The 22,834-nt window shown below is 50.0% G+C and overlaps 1 protein-coding gene across 9 annotated transcripts in view; it reads right to left on the minus strand.

The window, feature by feature from the left end:
* Window positions 1-22,834, minus strand: part of PPP1R12B (protein phosphatase 1 regulatory subunit 12B) — a 133,909-nt gene continuing 111,075 nt past the window's right edge. For 5 of the 9 annotated variants that reach the window (XM_059867896.1, XM_059867900.1, XM_059867901.1 and 2 more), the window contains 7 exons: window positions 16,874-16,890; window positions 16,259-16,406; window positions 14,468-14,572; window positions 14,148-14,198; window positions 12,770-12,820; window positions 6,902-7,082; window positions 1-3,161 (listed from right to left, as the gene is read on the minus strand). In XM_059867896.1, the coding sequence (XP_059723879.1) occupies window positions 6,948-7,082; window positions 12,770-12,820; window positions 14,148-14,198; window positions 14,468-14,572; window positions 16,259-16,406; window positions 16,874-16,890 (507 nt within the window). In that variant the 3' untranslated portion in view covers window positions 1-3,161; window positions 6,902-6,947. Of the gene's footprint in view, window positions 3,162-6,901; window positions 7,083-11,696; window positions 11,987-12,395; window positions 12,464-12,769; window positions 12,821-14,147; window positions 14,199-14,467; window positions 14,573-16,258; window positions 16,407-16,873; window positions 16,891-22,834 lie in introns of all 9 variants that reach the window. The other 4 variants (XM_059867898.1, XM_059867905.1, XR_009489445.1 and 1 more) reach the window with 3 other exon arrangements.

Consider the following 22,834-nt stretch of genomic DNA (forward strand, 5'->3'; position numbering starts at 1 on the left):
TTCTATTTTATCAACTCTTACTTTATTCATTTATAAATACTGTTGTGTTTACAAGCATCATAGCTGTGAATATTATTCCCAAACTTTCAAACACATAATACTTATAATACTATATAACAACAACCAGTAAAACAAATCATTCATCTCAGGGTTTGAAAGGCCACTCAAAAGTTGCATAAAAATACATTCTCTCCCCATCTCATCAGCCAGTCCTGCTTCTCCAAGGAGTTTATTTACAAAGAGCCATCACCAAACTTGCAGCCACAACAGGTGGGTTCACCCCAAGCAATAAAAATTAACTCACCCCAAGCAATTGCTTAGAAAAAAAAGCTCATGTTCCCCAAGGGAGACCACGTCTGGCAAATGCTCTGGTTCTGAGAGGGATCAATTTTAAAAACCTATTTGCTCTGCACCTTGTGGCAAGCACAGGGTTTGAGGTGTCCTGTTTGTCACCTCCTCAGTGCACTGGTTATGTCAGGCATGAAGTGAGACAAAATAATCCATTCTCAAGAATGTGATTTGCAGTTGCACCTTCACCACGAGACGCTCACAGCTTTGGCTGATCAGGGACACTGAGCTGGGGGGCCCAGGGCTCAGAGAATCCAGTGCTAAGCAGACACTGCAGCTACAGTGGTTTGGCTTTGCAAGGTGCCACTCAGAAGAACGAGCCTCCCACAGCCTTTCCACTCTGCTCCTTGGGAAAAAGCGCAGCAAGTGTCCTGTAAGAAGGGGCAAAACATCACTGCAGGATGGATTTGTCAGATTGGGTTGAACCCTCTCCCTAAAACAGACACCAGGCTTCTTCCTGCTGCCAGGAACCCGCCTGTGAGAAGGACAGGATCTTGTTTCTGAACTCTCCTCCTCATCCTGCCGGGATGCGTGGCCTGAGGTGGCAGCCCAGCTGGGGAGCACCTCCTGCTCCATGGGCTCAGGACAGGGACAGGGCTCCTGACCCCGAGCTCCTGAGCAGAGCAGAGCCCGAGGATGAAGTGAGGAGCGGTCACCAAGAGAGAAAACACCAAGAATGGCAGAAGTACTCACAGAAAGAGTGCACCAAGAGGGGACGGCGTGCAGGGGAAGCACTGACTGGATCTCAAGATTTAAAGCCATTAAATAGCGCAGGGTTAAAATCAAGGAATATAAAAAGGATGCCTGGCTTAGGCAGTGCTCTGCAGAAACCCTGATGCCTTTACCAGCTTTGGTCTCTTCCTCCCAAAGCTCAGCAGCAGAGACAGGGCCTCAGTGTACCAGGAGAAACGATGCCTCAGCTGCACAAACGGCTCAACCAGCTGAAGAGCAACTTGTGGTCAGAGCTGCCTGGGGAGAAGGGAGAACTGGCAGCTCCAGGAGGAGCAAGAGAGGTGGAAACAGGCAGGACAGGGAGGGGAAGGGGGGAAAATGGAGAATTAGGGGGGAAAAAAAAAGAGAGAAAACCCCAGAGAGAGGGAAACAGAGATGCTTTCTGAGGCAATAACCAGCAAAAGGTTCAAAAAAGCCCAGGATTGCCTGATAGAGATAAGTTTTACCCTGCTGAGCAAGCTCAAGTATTCTGCTCATGTTCAAGTATCTTATCTCTCTGGTAGTGGAGAGTCCCCCCAGCCAGAGCCAGCAGAACTGCTCAGGAACATGGCAGAGCTGCTCCATGGCCACCTCCAGGTCCAGTGACCAAGAACTGCTGCCCTTGGCCAGACAGAGCCTGGGGAGTTGAAGGACAAAGGGGATGAAAGGACAAATATGGAAGGATGTAGATGGGAGAATGTTTTGGATACAGCAGAACGTCTCTGAGAGGGAAGTTACTGTTTGGGAGGAGTCTGTAAATGGGAAGATGAACAGAACTGATGACGTCCCACAGCACGGAGAGAGGAGCCAATGTCTAAATGCCCACGGGAGAGAACAATTCCAAACTGTTTAGAGTGCATGTAACATTAAAGAGGAATATTTTTGGGGGGTTCCTTCAAGGTCAAAGATATCACAAGTTTCTGACAGGTCAGAAGACTTTCATCATGGTGATTCAGTTACCAGCAGCTCCTTGTCCCTCTGACACTGACACACCCTGACCTCTGCAAGGTGTGTGGGACAGGATGCTGGCATTCTCTGTCTACAAATCCTGCTGCAAATCAAAGGGAGGGTACCTGAAACACCAGACTAGGCTCTGCTATGGGCTCCGCCATCAGGGAGGCAGGGGGAGAACATCCCAGATGGCTTTTGGGAAGGGGAGCCTGGTTTCTGGCATGGGCACAGCTCCCTGCAAGGTGATTCATGCTCACACACAGGTGAGAGCAGCAGAGGGTCTGTAAGGGTTCAAGTTTGTCCTTCAGAAAGCTCAGCAAGTGCCTGGGATATATCCTGTCCCAAGGAACAAGTGTCCAGGTGGCAACTGGATGCTACCAACCAGAGACTGGAGCCCTGGAAGGACACCTAGGCTGGGGGGGAAAGGGAGGGCGAGGGAACAGGGTCTGACACTGAGTGTCAGCACAGCACTGATGTTACTGAACAGGTTCAAAACTCTTATCTAAAATAGAAGACTCAGTCTACTGGGGCAAGAGGAGAAGGTGTCTGTGCAAAACAGCTCATCAGCCTGTGACAAACATGAGCTCTGGTTGCTTTCACAGCATCACATTTAACCAGAGTCCCATATCTCAGTGGGCTGATGTGCATCCTCAGAGTCCCAGCCCAGGTTCACATTTCCCACCTGTAAAGGGCTGGGTTAGTTCTTCAGATGTCACTTTTTACAGTAGGAGCTTCCCACTCCAGGTCAGAGTCCAAAACCAAATACTGAGCTTTTGGAAGAAGTTTTGGCAGCTCAAACCCAGTCCTCACATTTCTCCCTTGAATAAAATGTCCGAGATACCACAACATGCATAAATTAAAAAAAATAAAATGGCAGGGGGCGTGTTGGGGGGAAATAGGAGTAGAAAGGGAATGTACAGCAAAGGGCAGGGCAAGGCAGGTGTGACATTGATCCCACGGCTGAAACACTTGCTGTACATGACGGGAAGTAAGGGGTAGGGCTTGGTGGTGGGGTTGGCAGCTGGTGTAGGACACCCCTCCTTGTCCTCCCTTTGCTCTGATTCCTATTTGGAGAGTTTGCTGATGACTCGAATGAGGGCTCCGTTCTCATCCTTCAGCCTTTGGTTGTCCGACTTCAGCTCTGTCAAAATCTGTGGAGAGACAAAGACAAGGTGGGATCAGAGGGGCTTGGGGGGCCAGGGGGACACTGCATCCCCTCCAGCAGCACCCTTCCATGGCTCTGCAGCATCTCCAGAGCTTCCACAAGCTGGCTGCCAGGCGTGAGGGGTGAGGGGCCTCGAGCACAGCACTGACCAGGGAGCCCTGAGCCAGGGAGCCCCTGGTGCAAAAAGCAAGGCCACAGCCCCAGCAGCAGGTCAGAACCAGACCAGCAGGGCAGCAACCATTTCTGAGCCGGTTCATCCTGCGCCCAGGGGCTAAATACAGCTCAGCAGAAAAGTAAAGCTGGTTTTCCTGATATGCTTTTTCCATTTTGCCAGGACTGGAAGGGAAACTAAATGTCTGGAATCTTCATTTAGAACTAGACCTTGCAAAATCTCTTCAGAATACCCCCAAATCTCCTTGGGACCCTGCAGATGCGTAATACAGTCCCAAGTGCCGAGGCCAGAGGACTGGTAGAACACACTGACACTGGAGGTACCTCCTGGGTGCTCAACTGAGGTTGCAACAGACAAAAGCCTTTGGAAACAGAGAAGAAATAGATTCAACAAGAGCCTTCCAGCATTTCCCATTGGCATAAACCCTGCTGGCTTCCTGTGCTGCAGTCAGTGACCTTCCCTGGACTGTTCCCAACCACTGGGCACCAGAGGGAGACCCCTGCTCCTCTCTGGGGTGTGGCACACAAGGGGTCACTCCCACCAGGGGTGCCAGCGGATCACAGGGTGACCAGCCTCAAGCCTGCGGGGGCACCCAGGGCAGAGTGGGATCACACACATGGCACATGTATGAGCTCAGCCATGACTTCTGTCTGTCAAGGTGCATCTTGAAGGAATTCCCTCAAATTAAAAATCTGCACTAAATCTTCTTCCTCCTAACCTGGTTTGCTTTGACCACAATGTTCTGCCTCCCTCCACCTACAGTCCCTCCATGATCACCAGCTCTGAGTGTGGGCAGCTCCTGGGGCAGTTCCAGCTGCCACCAGAGAAATTCCCTTCTTACATGGCTGGGCCAAGCCATGGTGGGCCTCAACACACCCAACTCCATCCCCGTGGGCACCGCTGGTGGATGTTTCAGCTGGGAGGGTTTTGAGAAAGGGAAGAGGGGCTGGTGCTGCATGGTGGGATATTGTGGGAAGGGTAAATCCATGTGCTGGGCTGGCCAGAGCTCCAGCCAGAGATGCTGAGTGTGCCTCCCTAGAGCCAGTGTGACACCATGGCTGGGCTGTCACCAGAACAGCACTCATGGCTCCTTGTGCCATTTCTCATGGCCAAAGAAGAGGCATTGCCGCACCATCACCAAAGTGATCACGAGCTCAGAGACACAGCAGAGCTCTTGATAACTGCACTCCTCTGTTTCCTCCTGAGCTCCACCTGCCACTCACACTGGTGCCTCCCAGTGCCCTGCAAGAGCCCCTCCACACACTGGGCAGTCCTGTCAGGCCCTGTCACTGCCTGGGGTGGCTCTGCAGGGCCCATTGCTGTGATAATGGGTGTGTGAAGTCCTGACACTCATTTTGGTAGAGAGAACCTGTCACAGTTCCCAGAAACAGTGTAAGAGAGAACCACTGCAGTCCCAGGGCTCAGCTGGAGCCTGACGGGGTTGTGCCTCACAGGGGACTTGGTGTGACCTGTGTCACTGATTTGAAAATGGAGGAGTGTAAGTACCTGTGAAATAAGTGCCTCTGGACACGTTTCCTGGTCATAACCCAGCTCCACCAGTGCCCAGTGAGACTTCCTGACAGCTGCACATCAGCCTTAGACAATACAAGCCCAGGGCGTTCCTCCCTTTGAAGCAGAGTAGTCTGAAGTCAGGTGAAATGAACCCCATGGGAACAGGCTGGAAGGGCTGGAAGTTTCTAGCAGCTTTACAGAAGTCTCACAGGAATGGTGAGCAGGGATGTGGCCCAGCCGCAGGGAATGGCAGGGCTGACCATGAGGCAGTGTTGGTGTCACCTGGGCTTGGGCTGGAGGCTGCTTTGAGCAGCAGGGCTGTGTGTCACCTGGGACACGAGAACACAGCTCCCATTTTCATTCAGGAAAATGAGATTCACTGAAAAGCACTGCTGCCAGAGCGTGGTACAGCTGGCAGAGCCTAAACCAGTGACATCTCTGCATAGCTGTGATGTCCATAGACACCACTGAGGCAGAGTTTACACATACCAGCAACATCCTGTGTTAGACCTACTCAAAGAGTTGAAACTAAATCTGCAGAGCTCACAGACCACGGCTCTCCCCAGCTCAGGTAATGGCAGGGAACTGCAAACCTGTAAGTGAGGAGGGAAGTAGAAGCCTCAGCCAGAGCAGAGGGGGGATGGAAGGGCAGTCCTGGGAGGAGGAGAGGTGACTTGCAGGTTGTGAAGCATCAGTTCTTTGAGTCTGGAAAGAATTTTGCCCAATTTTCCCTCTCAGATCTCAAAGTATGTGGGGAAGGAGAATGACTCAACTCAAGTTTTATGAGAAGAAATGAGGCATGGTCAGGTTGGAGGATAGTTCCACAGATTAAAACCAGAAAGGCTGTGAGATCATTTCACCTGACTATCTGCACAATCCAGGGCACACAATATAACACCTGACTCTCCTGGCCCTTGTGACACACATATGGGCTTGAGCTGAGACTCCTGGAAAGGGGAAGCCACAATTCCCCTGATTAGTTTGTTTCTATGGTTAATCAGCCTTGATAAAATTTGTGTGCTAAGAATAGATTTTTTTATTCTGTGGTGCCACTTCCAGCCCACAAGAACACACAACATCTTGTGTCTCAAGGGATATGAATATCCCTACTAACCCGCAAAGGACAGGTAGGGCCTCAAGAAAGGAGCACTTACAGCTTTATTTTAGCATTGAACCAATGAAGTAGCAGGAACAGTTGTAATTTAACTGTGTGAAGGCAAAGCTTAGGGAAGACTCCTCCTTGGGTTTCCACAATTAATTGTCCTGCACTGGATTTAAAACAGAAGATGAAAACATAGCGTGCTCCTGGTCTGGCTCCTGCTGCATCCTCCATCCTGTGTCAGCCCACAGGAGGCAGGGGGGCTGAGCCTGTGGAATCATACTCAAAAATTTCAGTTTAAAATAAGGAAAGGAGCTTTTCCTTTTTGCTCAAGTGGCCAAGAAAACCTGCTGAGGACAGTTCACTTTGTAGTTTTTCTAAAAATACCCTTTCTGTCTAGAATGTTAGCTTTTCACAACATCCCTGAAAATTTCCTGACTTTGGATAATCTGATTTGCTGAGTGCCAGCCTCTCCCTGAACTAAGTCCAAATAAAAAAGAATTATGTTATAAGCAGACACGTAGCATAAACCACCTATTTTCAAGTTCCAAGGCCAGGCTGGATGGGACTTGGAGCAACCTGGTCTAATGGAAGGTGTCCCTGCCCATGGTAGGGGGTGGAAAGAGATGAACTTTTAACTCCCCTTCCAACACAAACCATTCTGTGGGTCTGTTTCAAGGCCAAGTACCAGGCAAGGAGCTGCTGGCACTGCCAAGCCACCCCAAAGCCATTCCCAATGCTAAGCTGGCAAGGGCAGCAGCATCTGCCAAGCAGAGCAAGAGCCAGGGGGGGAGCAGAGCTCCAGCAAAGCCCTGCCCTGGCAGCAGCACCATGCTCTTGGAATTCAGAGATCCTTTGCCACAAGCTTCTGAGCCACAAGCTTCACAGGCAGCCTGGAGAACAGAGGAGAGCGGGAAACGCCCGGCCAGGAGCGGAGACCTGCCTGGAGGAGAGGAGGAGGGAGGCAAGATGAGCCCGAGGGAAAGCAGCTACAGCTCCTCTGACTCCGAGGGCTTGGAGGGCAGTGAAAGTCTGGCTACGACCCGGGTCAGAGCCCTGTTCTCAGCCAGCAGCTGCTCATTCATCTGCCTCAGAGTGTGAATCTGTTTGAGCTGGTGGAGATTCTGCAGAGAGTGAGAGGAGTGGACAGAGAAATACAGAGAGAACATCATGGAAACGAACGGGCACAGAAATGGGAGTTTAGTCCATAGGCAGTGAAAAAAAAAAAAGAGAATAAAAGAAATTAGTAGCAGTGAGTGCTGGATGGGGAAAGCCTGACAACACACCGAGGATATTTTGGGAATCAGCCCTTTCTCCAGGGGCCCCCAAAATCTTAAAAAAGGCCATATACAGGGATTTCCCATCACAAAGCAGGATTATATTCTAGTTTACCCAGACAGCTTGGGGACTTGGGAACTGCTGTGAGACCTATCACCAGTGACTTAACACCTAGACAGGCCCTGAAAGCACTGCTGGGAACTGAGAATTTCTTTAAAACTCCTTTTCTTCATGTAACTCTAAAAGCCAAAGCAGCTGTGTGGAGCAAAGAGGAATCAAAGCTTCCTGGAAGATCCCAAAGGCACAGACTGAAGCACCTGAAAGTGTCACTGTCCCACAGCAGATCACCAAGACAGGTACTGTGTCTGCTTGTGTCCCTCATCCTTGAGTGATGCTCCTGGGTCTTCTCAGGCTCAGTACTACCAAAACCTCTGGGGTTTGGTTTTTCATCCTTGCCCAGATTCAACTCTTCTCTGTCTCAGGGCTCAATTTATCACTGACCTTCAGAGGGGACAAGTCTGAACCTTAAACTGTTCATTTTAGGAAGAGGAGTCTGAATGAGAGCATCTCTCACAGTGGGGATGTGACAGGAGCGCATTCCTGGTGACAAAGGCAATGAGGGGCACAGGACAGAGCAGAGATCAAGCCCCTCACTGGAACTTGCACAGGAACAAACTGGACATGGGTACAAACTGTGTGTGGGTACAAACTGGGGCTTGCACAAGTACAAACTGGGCACAGGTACAAACTGGACATGGGTACAAACTGGGCTTGCACAGGTACAGCAGCAGTGGGAGGTCAGGAACAGAAGAGCCATGAGGAAGCAGAACAGAGAAATGGTACAAGCCATGCAGACATCCCAGTGCCACAAGGATGACACTGTTCCCAGTAATGCCAAAGTGAATTAATGTGCTGGACATTTACACCGCTGCAGGTGCCAGCAGATGTCAAGAGCTGTGGAGCTGCTTCCGGAGCAGCATCCCTGCCCTCCTTCCTCCTGAGAGGTTGGGATGCTGGGCCACAAGAAAACAAGAACCTCGCCTGAGCAAGAACCCATCCTGCATGATGGAGGGCGCCCCAACATTGGGTAGGGGCAGGCAGGAAACATCCACAAGAAGAGTTGTAAATTCAAGTGGCAAAATCCCAGTCCAAAACCAAAGCAGTCCCACAAAGAACCATATTCTTCCCTATGTCCACTTAGTGGCAGCAGAAGACAGAGGGAAGGGTCTATGAGGAAGAGGGTTCCTTTCTACAATTTCATTAGCAAAAAGCACTAAAAGGGAGGTGCTGTCTGTCCTGAACAAGGAGCACCATGAAAGAATCTACTGGGACACAAAGAGAGTGACCATCCATCCAACCTGCACTACTCAGGTTGCCCACAAAGCTGTGGCTGCCCCATCCCTGGCAATGTCCGAGGCCAGGTTGAACAGGGCTTGGAGCAACCTGGGATGGTGGAAGATGTCTCTGCCCATGGCAAGAGGTGGAATGGGAAGAGCACCTTCAAACCCAAGCCACTGGAACTCTGTATGACCCAGAGCTGACTGCAGCTGGCAAGGAATCTGCTGTGTCCCAGGACATTTTGTCCAAGGGCTCATTCCTGTACAAAACTGAAGCACTCTGTACATCCCCCAACCATCAGCTCTGTTCTTAGCTGCCTAAAAGCACTACATTAACTCTCCATGACACCTCTTTGGAAAGCTTTGCAAAACCAAGGTAAGCAAGACAGGAAGGCAGGGAGCCAGCAAAGGATGGGGTTTGAGCCCCCCTGATATCATCAAACTGACAGAGCAGCTCCTGGGACACACAAACACAGTTCTGACACTGGATAAATCAACAGATCCCAAGACAGAGCTACAGCAAACAAACTGCAAGAAAGCTGCAGTGACACCACAGCAGTGAGATCCCTGGCCACCATATCCCATCCATCCATCCATCCATCCATCCATCCATCCATCCATCCATCCATCCATCCATCCATCCATCCCTTCACAGCCCAAGATTTGTTGGCTGCTGCTCAGTGAGGACAGAAAGACAGGGCACAGCTATCCTGTGATACATCACACCAGGAGCTGCTGGAAGATGGCTGTACTGGAATAGTCACTTCTTTTGATAGTACCAAAACCAGCTGAGGATACTCGGTCTGTTCACCCTGGAGGAGCCTGAGGTCAGACCTCACTGGGGGCTGCAGCTCCTCCCAAGGGGCAGCTCTGATCTCTGCTCTCTGTGAGCAGGGACAGGACCCCAAGGAAGGGCTGGAGCTGTGTCAGGGGAGATTTAGGCTGGATATCAGGGAAAGGTTCTTCCCCAGAGGGTGCTGGGCACTGCCCAGGCTCCCCAGGGAATGATCACAGTCCCAAGGGTGCCAGAGGTCCAGGAGTGTTTGGACAATGCACTCAGGGATGCCCAGGGTGGGATTGTTAGGGTGTCTGTGCAGGGACAAGGGTTGGACTGTGGATCCCTTTCAATTCAGGATATTCCATGACTTTATGATACAGAGATAATAAAGACCCTCTGTTTTAAAACATGGCTCACAGCTGGCAGAAAGCCTCTAGCATACATAGCAGGGGCATCGTGCTGTGCGAGGTGGAAAGGACTGTGATCATTTCAGAGACCACCTTTGTTTTGCCACACCAGCACAGCACAGAACCTCAGCATGGTCCCATCAGCCACTGCTCAGCCTCCACATGCTGCACAGCCCACAGAAAGGATCATTTATGTAAAAATGTCTGTGTGCTGCAGGTAGGCCAGGCTCCTGTTTATGCACCAAATCCAGCAAGGGCTGGGAAGCTGGGACTGAAGCCAAGGGCAAAAAGCAGGATCTGGATGATACCGCTGTGATTGCTTATCACTCTGCTTGATACTTGGCTTAGCAAAAGCAGGTTTCTCAGTTCTCTGTACCTGCCTTCAATTAACAGATTTTGTGCCTGCAACACTAAATAAAAATGCCCAGAGCCTGCACGATGCTGAAGCCAGGAGCTGCAGCACTGCTATGGAATAAAGGAGCTTCTGTGACCTTCAAGAACAATTGCTGTGTTAAGTTGGGACCTCAGGCACTTGGCATTGAATTCAGCTCAGTGCAAATGTTAATTTTCTTTCTCCTGCCTCAGCCAAGGATCTAGATCTCCAGTTGAATTGTGCAGCCACTCAGGGAAAGGCTGAGTGTCTGTCAACTTTGCAAGAGCAGGTCTGAGGAGCAGCTCTGCCACCAATGTTCTTGAAGTTACCAAGCCTGTCTTGCTCCTCTTCACTTCTCTATGGCTTTGGTGGCAGGGGTCACACTCCAGACAGGAACAAAGCTCATTCCCTCAAACACAGGCTGAAGTACTGCACATTTCTGCCACCTCTGCCTTCTCTTCCTCAGAAGTCAGCTGCAAGGAGAGGACAGCCCTGGCCAGGGCATCTCATGTGCACAACTAGATATAGACACCCCTGGATCCAACAGCTGGATGTGAGTCTTGCTGGATTCAAAGACTAGTGGGAAGAATTCCCAAAAACAACCTGAGACCTAATCACCTGACAGGTTTGGTTGTTTCCAATTGCTGCTTTCCACATTAAAGGAAATTGGTGGATTTGTCTTTTCCTTCACAACTCCTTACTTATTCTGACTCTGCACAGAAGCTACTCAGGTAATGCCAGGAGCAAGAATGAAAGCCCAGCCAGAATTAGTAGATTTTCCTGGCTCAACTCCCACACTAGTGACTAACAGGGATGCTCTGCAGAGTTTATCTCCCTCTAGGCAAACACAGCAGGGCTGCTTCTCCCACTTCAAGGCATCATGAAAATGGACACAACAGTTTCCTTTTGGAAAGGTGAAATTCAATGCTTCTTTCTTAAGGGATTTTATATTCCTATTTTTTTGTGTAGGTGTCAAACAAGACATGTCACAGTGCCCTCAGGTACTCACTACATGCTTAAAGTTTTGTAAAAACTAGTATAAATGTAGTTGCACCTCAGAAGAGAGATTTTCCAAATCCTTGGCTATTTGTTCTACTAACAAAAGGCCACTCTTGTTGTCCAATGCAGCAAGAGCAAACAGAGAGCAGAGTCAGCACCACTCTCAAGGACCTGAAGCTCATTTTCAGCTGGACCACAGGTTCCCTCCCCTCATATCTCTTGAGGCAATGTAAGAACACGTCCAACTTCCAGCAGTGCTTCTCCTTCTGCACTCCTTTGGCTTCCATGGCTCTGCAGCTCCAGACCACCTGAACTGGAGGTGCTCTGGTTGTGTCCAACAGACCCTACAGGCACCTTCCTTCATTATTCCCTTCCAGAGCAGTATGTTTCCAAACTGAGGCCACTAGAGGCCACCACCTTGTCTTCTTACTCCATGGGCTGAAGTTGCAGGTTTGCAGTGATCTGCAGAGCTGAAGGACCAACACGAACTGCTCATGCCTGTATCACTCTTGAAGACCACAATGCTGTAATTACAGGAAAGTCTCTGGGCAGCTGAAGGTTCCTACCTGCTCACTGAACAAAGAGTCTGGAATTTAGACATATTCAATCCTTTCTCCTTCTCCTCCTGGTTCACACATTCACGCTTATTTTCCCCTCTCTGAGAGAACAAGAGATGTTGCAGCAGAAGATGCAGCACAAGCCTTTCAGAGTTATGTGCTTGGTAGAAACAAAAGCTTCAAATAGAAACAGAGCTGGAACCTCCTCCAGGGTGGCAGGAAGTCGTTCCTGTCAGTGCATGGTGCAGGGAGAGCTCTCAGGTGGGTCCTTCCTTCTGAGAGCAGCTTGGTCCCACCTGCTGATGTCAAAAGGGAAAGGAAGCATGGGGCAGAGCAGAGGGACACCCACTCTGTGAACACAGCACTGACATTCAGCAGAACGTGCTGCAGCACTGCCGAGCCGGGTGAGGCTTTGGGGGTGTGAGGGCAGCCAGACACTGCTGGGCCCTGCAGGGCTCCCCTCATGGACACAAACATCCTGGAAGCCACACCATGGGAGCAAGAACGTGCCACAGCACCAGTGGCCATGGCTTGTGACAGCAAGCCATGCTGCACATCCCATCAGGAAGCAAATTCCTCTGCTGGAATTATCCCAGGCTGCTGTAGCCTCCCAGTGACATGCTGTGGGAAGGGAGCATAGGAACACAACCACTCTGTGTTTTCTCCTGGCCAGTGTGTGTGAGCTCAAAGCCAGCTTTGTCTTCTTACCCATCCGGAGAGAACCTCAGTGGCTTAACTTGCGCTGCAGACTAGTCAGAGCACAGGGGGTCAGCACACTGGAACTCAGCGATGCCACAAAAAGTTAGTTTGAGAAGGCATTTAAGGAGAACAGCTTTCACCATTCTCAAATTAAACAGCAGAACAAATCAAACATAGGTGCAATCAGATGAATGAGAACCAGGACAGTTTATTAGCATTTCATGTTTGGAGAACAGGGCCATTAAAGCGAGTTCTGACTACAGAAAGGAAAATGAGATCCTTCCCATGGACACCTTTAACATCCTCCTCCTGGGTGACAATCCCCAAAGACGTGAACAGAAAGCATATAAAATGGAATAGACACAGTAAAGATTATTTCTTACCTTCATTTCCTCCTCCATTTCAGAGAGTTTCCGCTCCAGGGCTCGCTTCTCCTGTTTACAAGGATTCATGACAAAGAAGGTCACAAGGATTTAGAAGAAAAATTTACAGTATATTTTCTATTAAAGAAAAATAGAAGTCTTGTGTTTCTGTAGCAGCATTCCCTGAAGAGGGGAATGCAAGGTACAGGTTACAACCAGAAGCTGATCAGCTGGGAGAGGGCAGCTGGCAAACCAGCAGGGATATAAGCTGGGCCTGTTTGGGCAGATCACAAGCTCTATTCATACTCCTAATGAAATTATTCCCCATTTTCAGTGATCCCAGTTCTCAGGAGCTGCTGATGTAATGTGATTTTGAGCACTGTAGGTGAAGCCATGGATTTACTTATACTCCACAGAAGGTGGCAACGAGAAAAGTCCCTGAGCCACTCAAATAGGAAACAGAACAAGGAAATTCACTGCCTGGAAATCCTGTTTCTCCCAGATAATCCAGAGTGCTTTCAGTGCACTTTAGAAAGTGAGGATTAGACTCTGCTGTGTGAGTGGCCTCAGCTACACCTGTGCCAAGGTAAGGAGAAGTGGACTCCTTCAGTAACTTTCCCAACATGAAAGGGCTCAAACTGCTCCAGGAACATGCCCTGAGAAGGGGGAAGTAGGAAACATGCATCAAGAACAAGATTTACCCTCTCTGCCCTGCTCCATTGCCCTGTGCAAAGAGCCATAAGGCCAGGAGAGTGAGGAAAAGGCAGCTTCTGAGTGTGCTGTGGATGATGGGTTCTGGGTCACTTTTTGCCCACAGCACGTTTCATCCAGGGATTCATCAGTGCAAAATGCATGAGCCATGCTGGAAACAGTTAATGCATCTTCACTGAGAACAGCTGGATATGTTTGTACTTTCTAACTCACAGAATTTGTGGCTGTCGTGATCCTAATTCAACAGAAGTTATACAGGATGTTGCCCTGACTCCAACAAGGCCAAGTTCAAGGTCCTGTCCCTGGGTTGGGGCAATCCTTGGTATCAACCCAGGCTGGGGAAAGAAGGGATTGAAAGCAGCCCTTCCAGGATTTTGCCTTGTTCCTCCACCACCCCAAACCAGTCTTTATTTGTAAGGATCAAGAATGTTTTAAAGCATAATGGACCAACAGTCTCCCAGTGTGATACAATCCATTGGTCCTCAGCTGCTTAGAACCAAAGAGAGGAATCAGAATGAAGTTGAGAGCAGCAGAGTCTCAGGCCCTGCAAAGGTCAGAACACAATTATCATTGTGCATTGATCCTCAAGGCAAAAATACAACTTATCTCTTAATTAACACTTCCCTTCTAGAAATGACTGCCCTGCACAAGGCACAGCTGTGACTCAGAAGAAAGCAGAGACACGTACCCTCTTCTCCATCTCCAGCATGCTGGATCGGTCAGAAGTTTTCTCCTGTTTCTGGTATGGAAATTAAAAATAGAAGGTGATTAAACCCGAGAGCACTCACAGGGTGCTGCACAAAGGCCAAGAAAGCCTACAGATGCTCTTGCTTGGGATGCAACATGTTGATTTACAAAATTACTTGTTTATTTCTGTTTCCTCTGTGGCACCTTCCCTCCCAAGAATATCCTTCCGGGAGCTCCCCTACCTTTCCCATTCTGGAACAAGTGTTGCTTTGTCATGGCCAGTGCTCAGTTTCTCCAGTCAGGACCTGGATTTTCCCTTACCTGGGCTGCTTTTTCCAACTTTGCTTTGATATCAGCCAGCTCAAGCTGGGCTTCTTGCAGCTTTGACTTCAGCTTTTGATTTTCAGACAGGGCACTCTCATATAACTGAAATGCAAAACAAGAGCTCAATTAACCAGGCTGCTCCTGGTTAATTAACCCCATCTTGCCACGCTACTCTGAGCAGACACTGCCCTCAGCACTGAGCTGAGAGGTTCACTTTGCTCTCACACATCAACAGATGAGAAGGTAAAACAAAACCAACTTGGATGCTTTACTTATGTTTTCATAATTCATGAATTAGAAATAAGAAAACAGCTGTTGAATTTTGATGGGAGTTCAAACACAGCCAAGAAGAAACAGTTTTAATCTAGGTAATTCTTTACTCACAGGGTGGTCAAGCCCTGGCACAGGGTGCCCAGAGCAGCTGTGGCTGCCTCTGGATCCCTGGAAGTGTCCAGGTCCAGGAGCGTGAGAAATGGTTACTCACTTTTCATAGTTTAGGAAGGTTTATTAAACCTTATCAAAAATACAACAGAAGACTGAATAGAGAAGAAAGGTTACAGCACTGGGAGCAAAGGATTTCCCCCACCATGTGCTCTCTCTCCCACACAATGGAAGTTTCCCTTTTTTTAACCCTTTAACCCCTCCCAAAGTTCTGTCCATCAACCCCTTCTTCGCTGTCCAGTGGTGGAGATCTCTTCCTCAAATCCTGATTGGAGGTTAGATGTCGGCATAGTCGGCATCTGTCGGCTGACAGGCCAGCCCTCCCAGATGTCCCAATTCCAGCTGTCCCTTGATAACCACACAAGGGGGTAAAACATAACTATAAATCTATAAAACTTTTCTTAACCTATATACATGATATTTATCTGTTGATTGTGAGAGTCAACCATCGCATTACTCATCTATCACAGTGTCCCAGACTGCAAGGCAAGATGTATTCCATTTGCCATCTGTATGGCAGGTCTCTTCTGTTCAGTGGGCAGTTTTCCTTATCTCTTCCACACCCACTCCTCCCTCTGGGGGGGGGCATCTGCTGATAAGAGGCCATTGAATGTCCCTGCATGGCTGATAAGAACTACAGCATCCCATTGGGAGATGCTCTGCCCAGAGGGGGGAGCCAAGCATTCCTACCCGGATATAATCTGGAGATTCTGGAACACCAGCACAGCTTCTCCACTGGATTTCCCAGAGGAGCAGCAGCTGCCTCTTTCCCTAGATCTTCAGAGGCAGACTGCACCTTTCTACAGGATCCCTGCTCCAGCAGAACCACCCCTGGCACTGCAGGAGGGCTGCAGCCACAATTCCAATGGGACTGCTGCCAGCACCCTGACCCACAGGGTGTCAGGTTGTGTTCTGGCTCTGTCAGTGTTGTTTTGGTTTACTGCATTGTTTATTTTATCCTTTTATTTTCTTCCCTATTAAAGAACTGTTATTTCCTGCTGCCATACTTTTTGCCTGAGAGCCCCTTAATTTAAAATTTGGGGGGCGGGGGGCCGTTCACATTCTCCATTTCAGGGGAGGCTCCAGCCTTCCTTAGCAAGCACCTGTCTTTCAAACCAAGACACACAGGAGCAACCTGGGATAGTGCAAGGTGTCCCTGCCCATGACAGGGGTGGAATGGGATGAGCTTTAAAGTCCTTTCCAACCCAAACCATTGGATTCTTTGAAACAGAGAAAATGAACATAAACATCTTCTCTTTCTTCCCACTGATTCTTGGTGCTGGTTTCTGCAGAACAGGCTGGTTCTGCAGTGTGTGCAATGACAAGAATTAGTTTTAAACCCCCTACTTTCTTGTAGTCCCTGCTGCTCTCCTCCTCTGCACGGCTGCTGAGCGCGGCGAGCCGGTTCTCCCTGCGGCTGTAGGCACTGGAGCGGCCGGAGGCGCGCTCACTGAACGACGAGTCACTCGTGCTGGGATTTGTAGCTGCTTCCAACCTGAAACATGAGGAAGATCCAGCACTGTGGAGCTGTGGTAACTTGGAACAGCCAGCACAGAGCCCAGCTGGTTGGCACTGCAGGGGTGGCAGAGCCAGCTGAGCCAGGGCTCTGTGGTCTGTGGGAGCACCCTCCACTTGGCCCTGGGGATCGCTGCCCCAAACCTGGCAGCCACCACCACTACAACAACTGGAAAAAATCCCAGGGTACCAGCCCAGCCTCCCATGGGCACTGACTTCCCACGAACCTCTCATCTCCAGGGTGGGAACCAGCTCCATTTCTAAGAGGGCACTGAGGTAAATAATTTGGGGAGTAAAGAATGGAAGCAAAATGAGCTAAGCTCAGGAAAGGACCAAATAGCCAGTACTAGACTGGATTTAAAGCACAGGGAATCCCCAAAGGCATACAAAAACATGCTGCCAATAAATATTACACAGAAAACAAAAAGGAAAAAATAAAATTCTTACCTGGAAAGTCTTTCATGCTGAAGGAAAAAAAAAAAAGAAAGCAAAAGGTAATTAATAATGAGAATGAAACATTCAATTCAAAAACTGCAGAGCTTCCAGGCAGCAGCAATTTCCCACCTCAGATACCAGCACCCAGCACATGCCAGGCTACACAGAGATTTCCCAGCCCAAACTGGGAATCTCCAATCTCTGCCTGAATCTTCAACTGCTTCAGCTCCTCTGAAGCACTTATTTCACTCACCTAAGAAATCCTGAACCTTGCTGTTCAAATCCTCATTTCCAGAACTGAAATGCCTTACCTGGAATCCAAACCAATCTATTGTTTCCCTTTTGCAGTGAAGTTATTCTTCCTGACTATGATCACTGTGCTGTGTGATGTGGGTGAGGGAGATTAACAGACACAGGGATCTCCCAGTGTTTGTGCTGAACTTGAGAAAATCACAAACACTCTTCTCTCCATGGGCAAGCAGCTCCCCATGGAGAAAAGCTTCACTGTGGCAGACAGAGACACAACAGCAGCTGCAGGAGGGAGCGAGAAGACCCTTACACCAGGGTGGCTGGGGCCTCTGTTGGGTTCTTCTTTCCCCATCAACACCCAAACCTCTGCTGTGCTGTCCTGAGCTGCCTTTGGACATTGAGGGGCTGGAGTGTGTCCAGAGAGGGGAACGGAGCTGGGGAAGGGTCTGGAGCACCAGGAGCAGCTGAAGGAGCTTGGGAAGAGGCTCAGCCTGTTCAAGGGAGGACCTGGCTCTGGGCCCAGGGAACTAGGGACAGGACACGAGGAAAGGCCTCAAGTGATGTCAGAGGAGGTTCAGGCTAGGTGCATACCAGGGAAAATTTCCTTCTTGAAAGGGTGGTCAGGCCCTGGCAGAGGTTGCCCAGGGCAGTGCTGGTCACACTCCCTGGAAATATTAAAAAAATGTACAGATGTAACACCTGGGGACATGGTTTAATGGTGAACATGGCAATGCTGGGGAAAGTTTAGGCTCAACAATCTTAGAGAACTTTTCCAATTTAATAATTCCATGATTCTATGAATATCCGACAGAGGCTTGATGTGGAAAACCACCATTTCAATGAAATTTTCTGGATCAAACAGTTCCTTCCTACAGTTGCATAAATCCAGTGGTGACAGCATCACTATCTTGAAGGACATGCCACACTGACAGTCACCTCCTCTGACAGACATTTACTCAAATTCCAGGTGCATTCCAGCTCTTTATGGTCCCTTGAACTGGAAGTTGAGCCCAGTATTCCTCTGCTGGTTTATCAGTAGCATCATTGTTCTGAGTGAGAACAAACCTCCCACGGGCACTTCCAGCCATTTCCCTCTGCTCTTTTTAACAGAGTCAACACAAAGGACATCACAGAGCAGATGAGAGGTCAGGCTTTTTGTGCCCAGACATGCTCACACTGCTAGTGCTGTCAGCTACACCAGTAAATCCAGTGCTAAGGCCTTACTGGGAGACAGATGTGCTGCCTGTCTGGCACCCTGGTGCTTGAAGACTTCAAACCACCCACTCCCACCTGGCACCAAGACAATGCCTCTGATCCTGCAGGGATCTGGGAGTACACCCCATGGAGAGAGGGATTAAGTCACTCAGTGGACAAGTGACCCATCTACGCCTCCACTCCAAGCCAGAGGAGCAGGGGGCAGATCCCAGAGCATCCTGCCCCATGCCCAGCCCTGCCTGCTGCTTGCCAGGACATAGCAACCCATTACATGCACGTGGCTGCTCAGTTTTTAATTCATCCAGCCCAATGTGACTCTCATCTGGCATCCTGATTCAGGCCTAGGGAATCTGCAATGCGTGGGCTGTGCAGCACAGCCTCTGACATGCTGTGCTGTGAGCACCAGCACCAGGAGAATGAACTGCTGGACCCTGCATGTGGAGCCTCGAGGATGGACCACAGCTCAGACAAAGCTGCTCCCTGCAGAGATCAAAAGGACAAGAAAACCCTACTATGAATTAGCACATTCTCCCTCCAGCTGTGCCCACAGGGCCATCCTCAGCCAGGCTCTTGGGCAGGTTTGTGTCAGCCTGTCTTAGGTTGCAAGATGCAGCTGGGGTGTGTGTTCTATCCCCATCTGTCAGAGCTGGGGCAGTTATCTCTGTTCATGGGGCAGTTTTCTTTATCTCTCCCACAGCCAAGCCTCCCTCCAGGAGATCTCTGCTCTCCATGGCCACTGAGTGTCCCTGCATGGCTGATCAAATTCCATCATCCCATGGGGAGATGCCCGGCCCAGGGCAGGAGCCAAGCATTCCTACCTGGATCCAATCTGACCTGGGAACAGCACAGCAGCCTTTGCCCACTGCATTCCCAGAGGAGCAGCTTTCTGCTGCCCTGCATTCCCAGAGGGAGAGCAGGCCCATCTCCAGCAGCCCTGGAGCTCCAGAGGAAAACTCCCCCCTTGTGCAGGATCCTGCTCCAGCAGAACCACAGCTGGCACTGCAGGAGGGCTGAGCCCCCCTGGGATGGGACTGTGCCAAAATGGGATGGGACTGTGCCACCACCCTGAGCCACCCTGGGATGGGACTGTGCCACCACCCTGACACACAGGGGTCAGCTCCTGTTCTGACTCTGTCAGTGGTTTTTTTTGTAGTATTGCTTTTGTATTTTTAATTTTTCTAATAAAGAACTGTTATTCCTACTCCCATATTTTTGCCTGAGAGTCCCTTAATTTCCAAATTATAATAACTCAGAGGGAGGGGGTTTACATTTTCCATTTCACAGGAGGCTCCTGCCTTCCTTAGCAGATGCCTAGCTTTTCACACCAAGACATAGTCCCACCCTGTAGTCACCATAACCAAAGCTCCAGGAGGCCCCAAGCTATGGGAGTGGGTGAGCCTGCTACTATTTTATTTGCTCTAATAAAATCTCTTTCTTCTTTTCATCTTAGAGATGAGAAACCTCCCAAGGAAGATAGGAGATGCATTTCCACCATGGCTAAGCCCTGCCACTCAAAGCCTGGCAGCTGCCTAATGTCGTGACAGGGACACAGCCCTCCCATCCAAACAGCCCTGGCTTAGGCCACGCCCTGTATGACACCTGAAGGCAGCTAGCTGGGACAGTTTCTGTACAGATGGCCTCTGGCAGAGGGCTGTTAGAAAGACAGACCACAAATCCAACCACATCCTAGGATCATGCAGGGGAGGGGGGGATTCTCCCCTCTGTCCTGCTCAGGTGAGACCCCACCTGCAGAGCAGCCTCCAGCCCTGGGGTTCCAGCACAGGAAGGACGTGGAGATGCTGGAGTGATTCCAGAGGAGGTCACAGAGATGCTCCAAGGCCTGGAGCCCCTCTGCTCTGGAGCCAGGCTGGGAGAGCTGGGGGTGTTCACCTGGAGAAAAGACCTCAGGCCTCTGGGGAGACCTTAAGAGTCCCCTCCTGTGCCTGAAGCGGCTTCAGGAGAGCTGGAGAGTGACTCTGGACAAGGATCTGGAGTGACAGGACAAGGGGGAATGGCTTCCCACTGGCAGAGTGCAGGGTTACTTGTGATAGTGGGAAGGAATTCTTGGCTGTGAGGGTGGTGAGGTCCTGGCACAGATTGCTCTGAGAAACTGGGCACAGCTGCCCCTGGAACCCTGGAAGTGTCCAAGGCCAGGCTGGACAGGGCTTGGAGCACCCTGGGCTAGTGGAAGGTGACCCTGCCCATGGCAGAGGGTGGGACTGGATGACCTTTGATGGTCCCTTCCCACCCAAACCAGTCTGGGATTCTAGGATTCTACAAAGGATTTCCCATTTTCAGCCACACATGCTGATCTCTCCATGGTGCTTTGCTCGCTGACCTTTCAACATTTGTTTCTTAAACCCCTCAGCAGCCTGACAGCTCCTTTTGAATCCTGGCCCAATGACCCAACCTCTCCTGAAGAGCCAGAGAAGGGAATTACAGTGATGTCCAAGGCTCTTGTGAAAGTTATTTGTGCACTTCATGCTAATCCCCTTCAGTGATGACTTTTGATATGACGACAAATGGCTGGGCAAGTAATCCATCCTCAGCAAGCCTGAATTTACTTCAGCAAATGCACCTGCTAATGGATTTGAACAGTGCTGGGAAACACCACGTGGCTGGGCAAGGTGACATGGAAACCAGGCAATGAACCCAGGCAGGTCCCCAAGCCAGCCAGGGCACTTGCAGCAAGTGGAAAAAACACTTCTGTCCTTTTTCCTGCTAAGAAATGAGAATTTCCATGTGCAGGGGGAGCAGGGCATGCTTCCACAAAGGAAGGCTGGGGTAAGAAGGGAATCACCTTAAACATACACAGCAAAAAGGGGGAAACCCCTCAGGTTTATTGTATTTATGACTTTCCTGTGATGGATACTGCAATGGCTTGGTTCAGACTGTGACTGTCTCTATGTGTTTAAAGAAAAGCAAAGTGCCAGATGAGAAGGGAGGCATTCCTGCTGCTGTCAGCATTGAGCAGAGCCACCCTGCAGTAACCTGGAATCATGGAATGACAGCACTATTAAGGTTAAAAAAGCCCTCTAAGAGAAGAATGATGAAGCTGTGGAAGGGTCTGAAGCCCCAGGAGTGGCTAAAAGAGCTGGAAAGGGGCTCAGCCTGGAGAAAAGGAGGCTCAGGGGGCCCTTCTGGCTCTGCACAACTCCTGACAGGAGGGGACAGCCTGGGGGGGGGGTGGGTGGTCAGGCTCTGCTCCCAGGGAACAGGGACAGGAGGAGAGGAAACGGCATCAAGGGGAGGGTTAGGTTGGATAACAGGGAAAACTTCTTCCCTGAAGGGCTGGTCAGACCCTGACACAGCTGTCCAGGGCAGTGGTGGAGTCAACATCCATGGAAGTCTTTAAAAAACATGTGGATGTGGCACTTGGGACATGGGCTGGCACTGAACATGGCAGTGTTCCCTCAATGAGCTTAGAGGGCTTTTCCAACCTCAGGGACTCTGTGATTCCGTGATTCTGTGGAACACTGGAGGAGGTGCTTAACTGAGACATCCCTGCCATTTGTTCAAAGACAGACAAACATCTTCAGAGGCCACTGGGATGCCCCACTGGAGACATAGTTTCAGCAGAAAACAGCTTCTTTCCTGCTCAGTTCTGCCCAGTGTTTGACCACAGCATCTTTGGAACCCTCTCCATGTGCTTCCAGCTGCACCTGCTCCATCAGAGCAGCCCTCACTGGCCCTGCCTGCACTGCCCTGCCCTGTCCAACAGCCACCAAATATTCACTGAAATCCCAGGAGCACTGGCTGGCTCCCTGTGCTGCCCCCTGCAGTGAGGAAGGAGGTCTTTGCTCAGAGATGCCATCCCAGAGCTGGAAATTCCAAGGTTAGAGTGAGAAAGTGAAGGACAAAACTCTTCTTCCTTCATTGCTGGGAAGAGAAGTTGGGAATGAACAGAGGGAATGAAGAGCTGAGGCATCATACGTGCACCTGACTGAGCTGGTGCAAGAAGGGTCTTTTCCTTCCTGACTTTCCTGAAGGGAATTGTTAGGATTTGTGAGGGGATGCTGAGAAACTGCTGTATCCACTCCAGTCATTATCAACAAATGCACTGGAGGCTTTTTTCCTTCCCTGGCAAATTTGGAGCAGCACTGCAGTTTTGCCCAGATTCATTTATTTCCCTTGGGATCAAAATTCAACTAAAAACATCAAGAGCCAGGGAAGCATCGAGTTGTGAAATTATCCTTCCATAATCTAAAGAGGGTCAGAGCACTGCAGGGGTTGGGATGGGGGGAACAGGCTGTCCTGGTTCAGAATCCAGCATGGCAACCAAGCTGAGCCTTGCTGCTGCTGCCCACACACCCAAAGGAAAACTAAAAAGCACAGAGCACTTGCAGACATGCTCACAAGCTTCTGGTACTCCTCAAGTCTTAGAGCTCTCACCAGAGAGATCCCATCACCTTCCCTCCCATTCATCTCACGGTGGGCAGCACATCCAGGTAGTGCTGAGGTGGTGGAGGACACTGAAGGGGTTCAGCCCATTTTGCCAGCTCAGAGATC

This window comes from Haemorhous mexicanus, chromosome 25 (genome assembly GCF_027477595.1).
Source record: "Haemorhous mexicanus isolate bHaeMex1 chromosome 25, bHaeMex1.pri, whole genome shotgun sequence".
In the NCBI taxonomy this organism is placed as follows: domain Eukaryota; kingdom Metazoa; phylum Chordata; class Aves; order Passeriformes; family Fringillidae; genus Haemorhous; species Haemorhous mexicanus.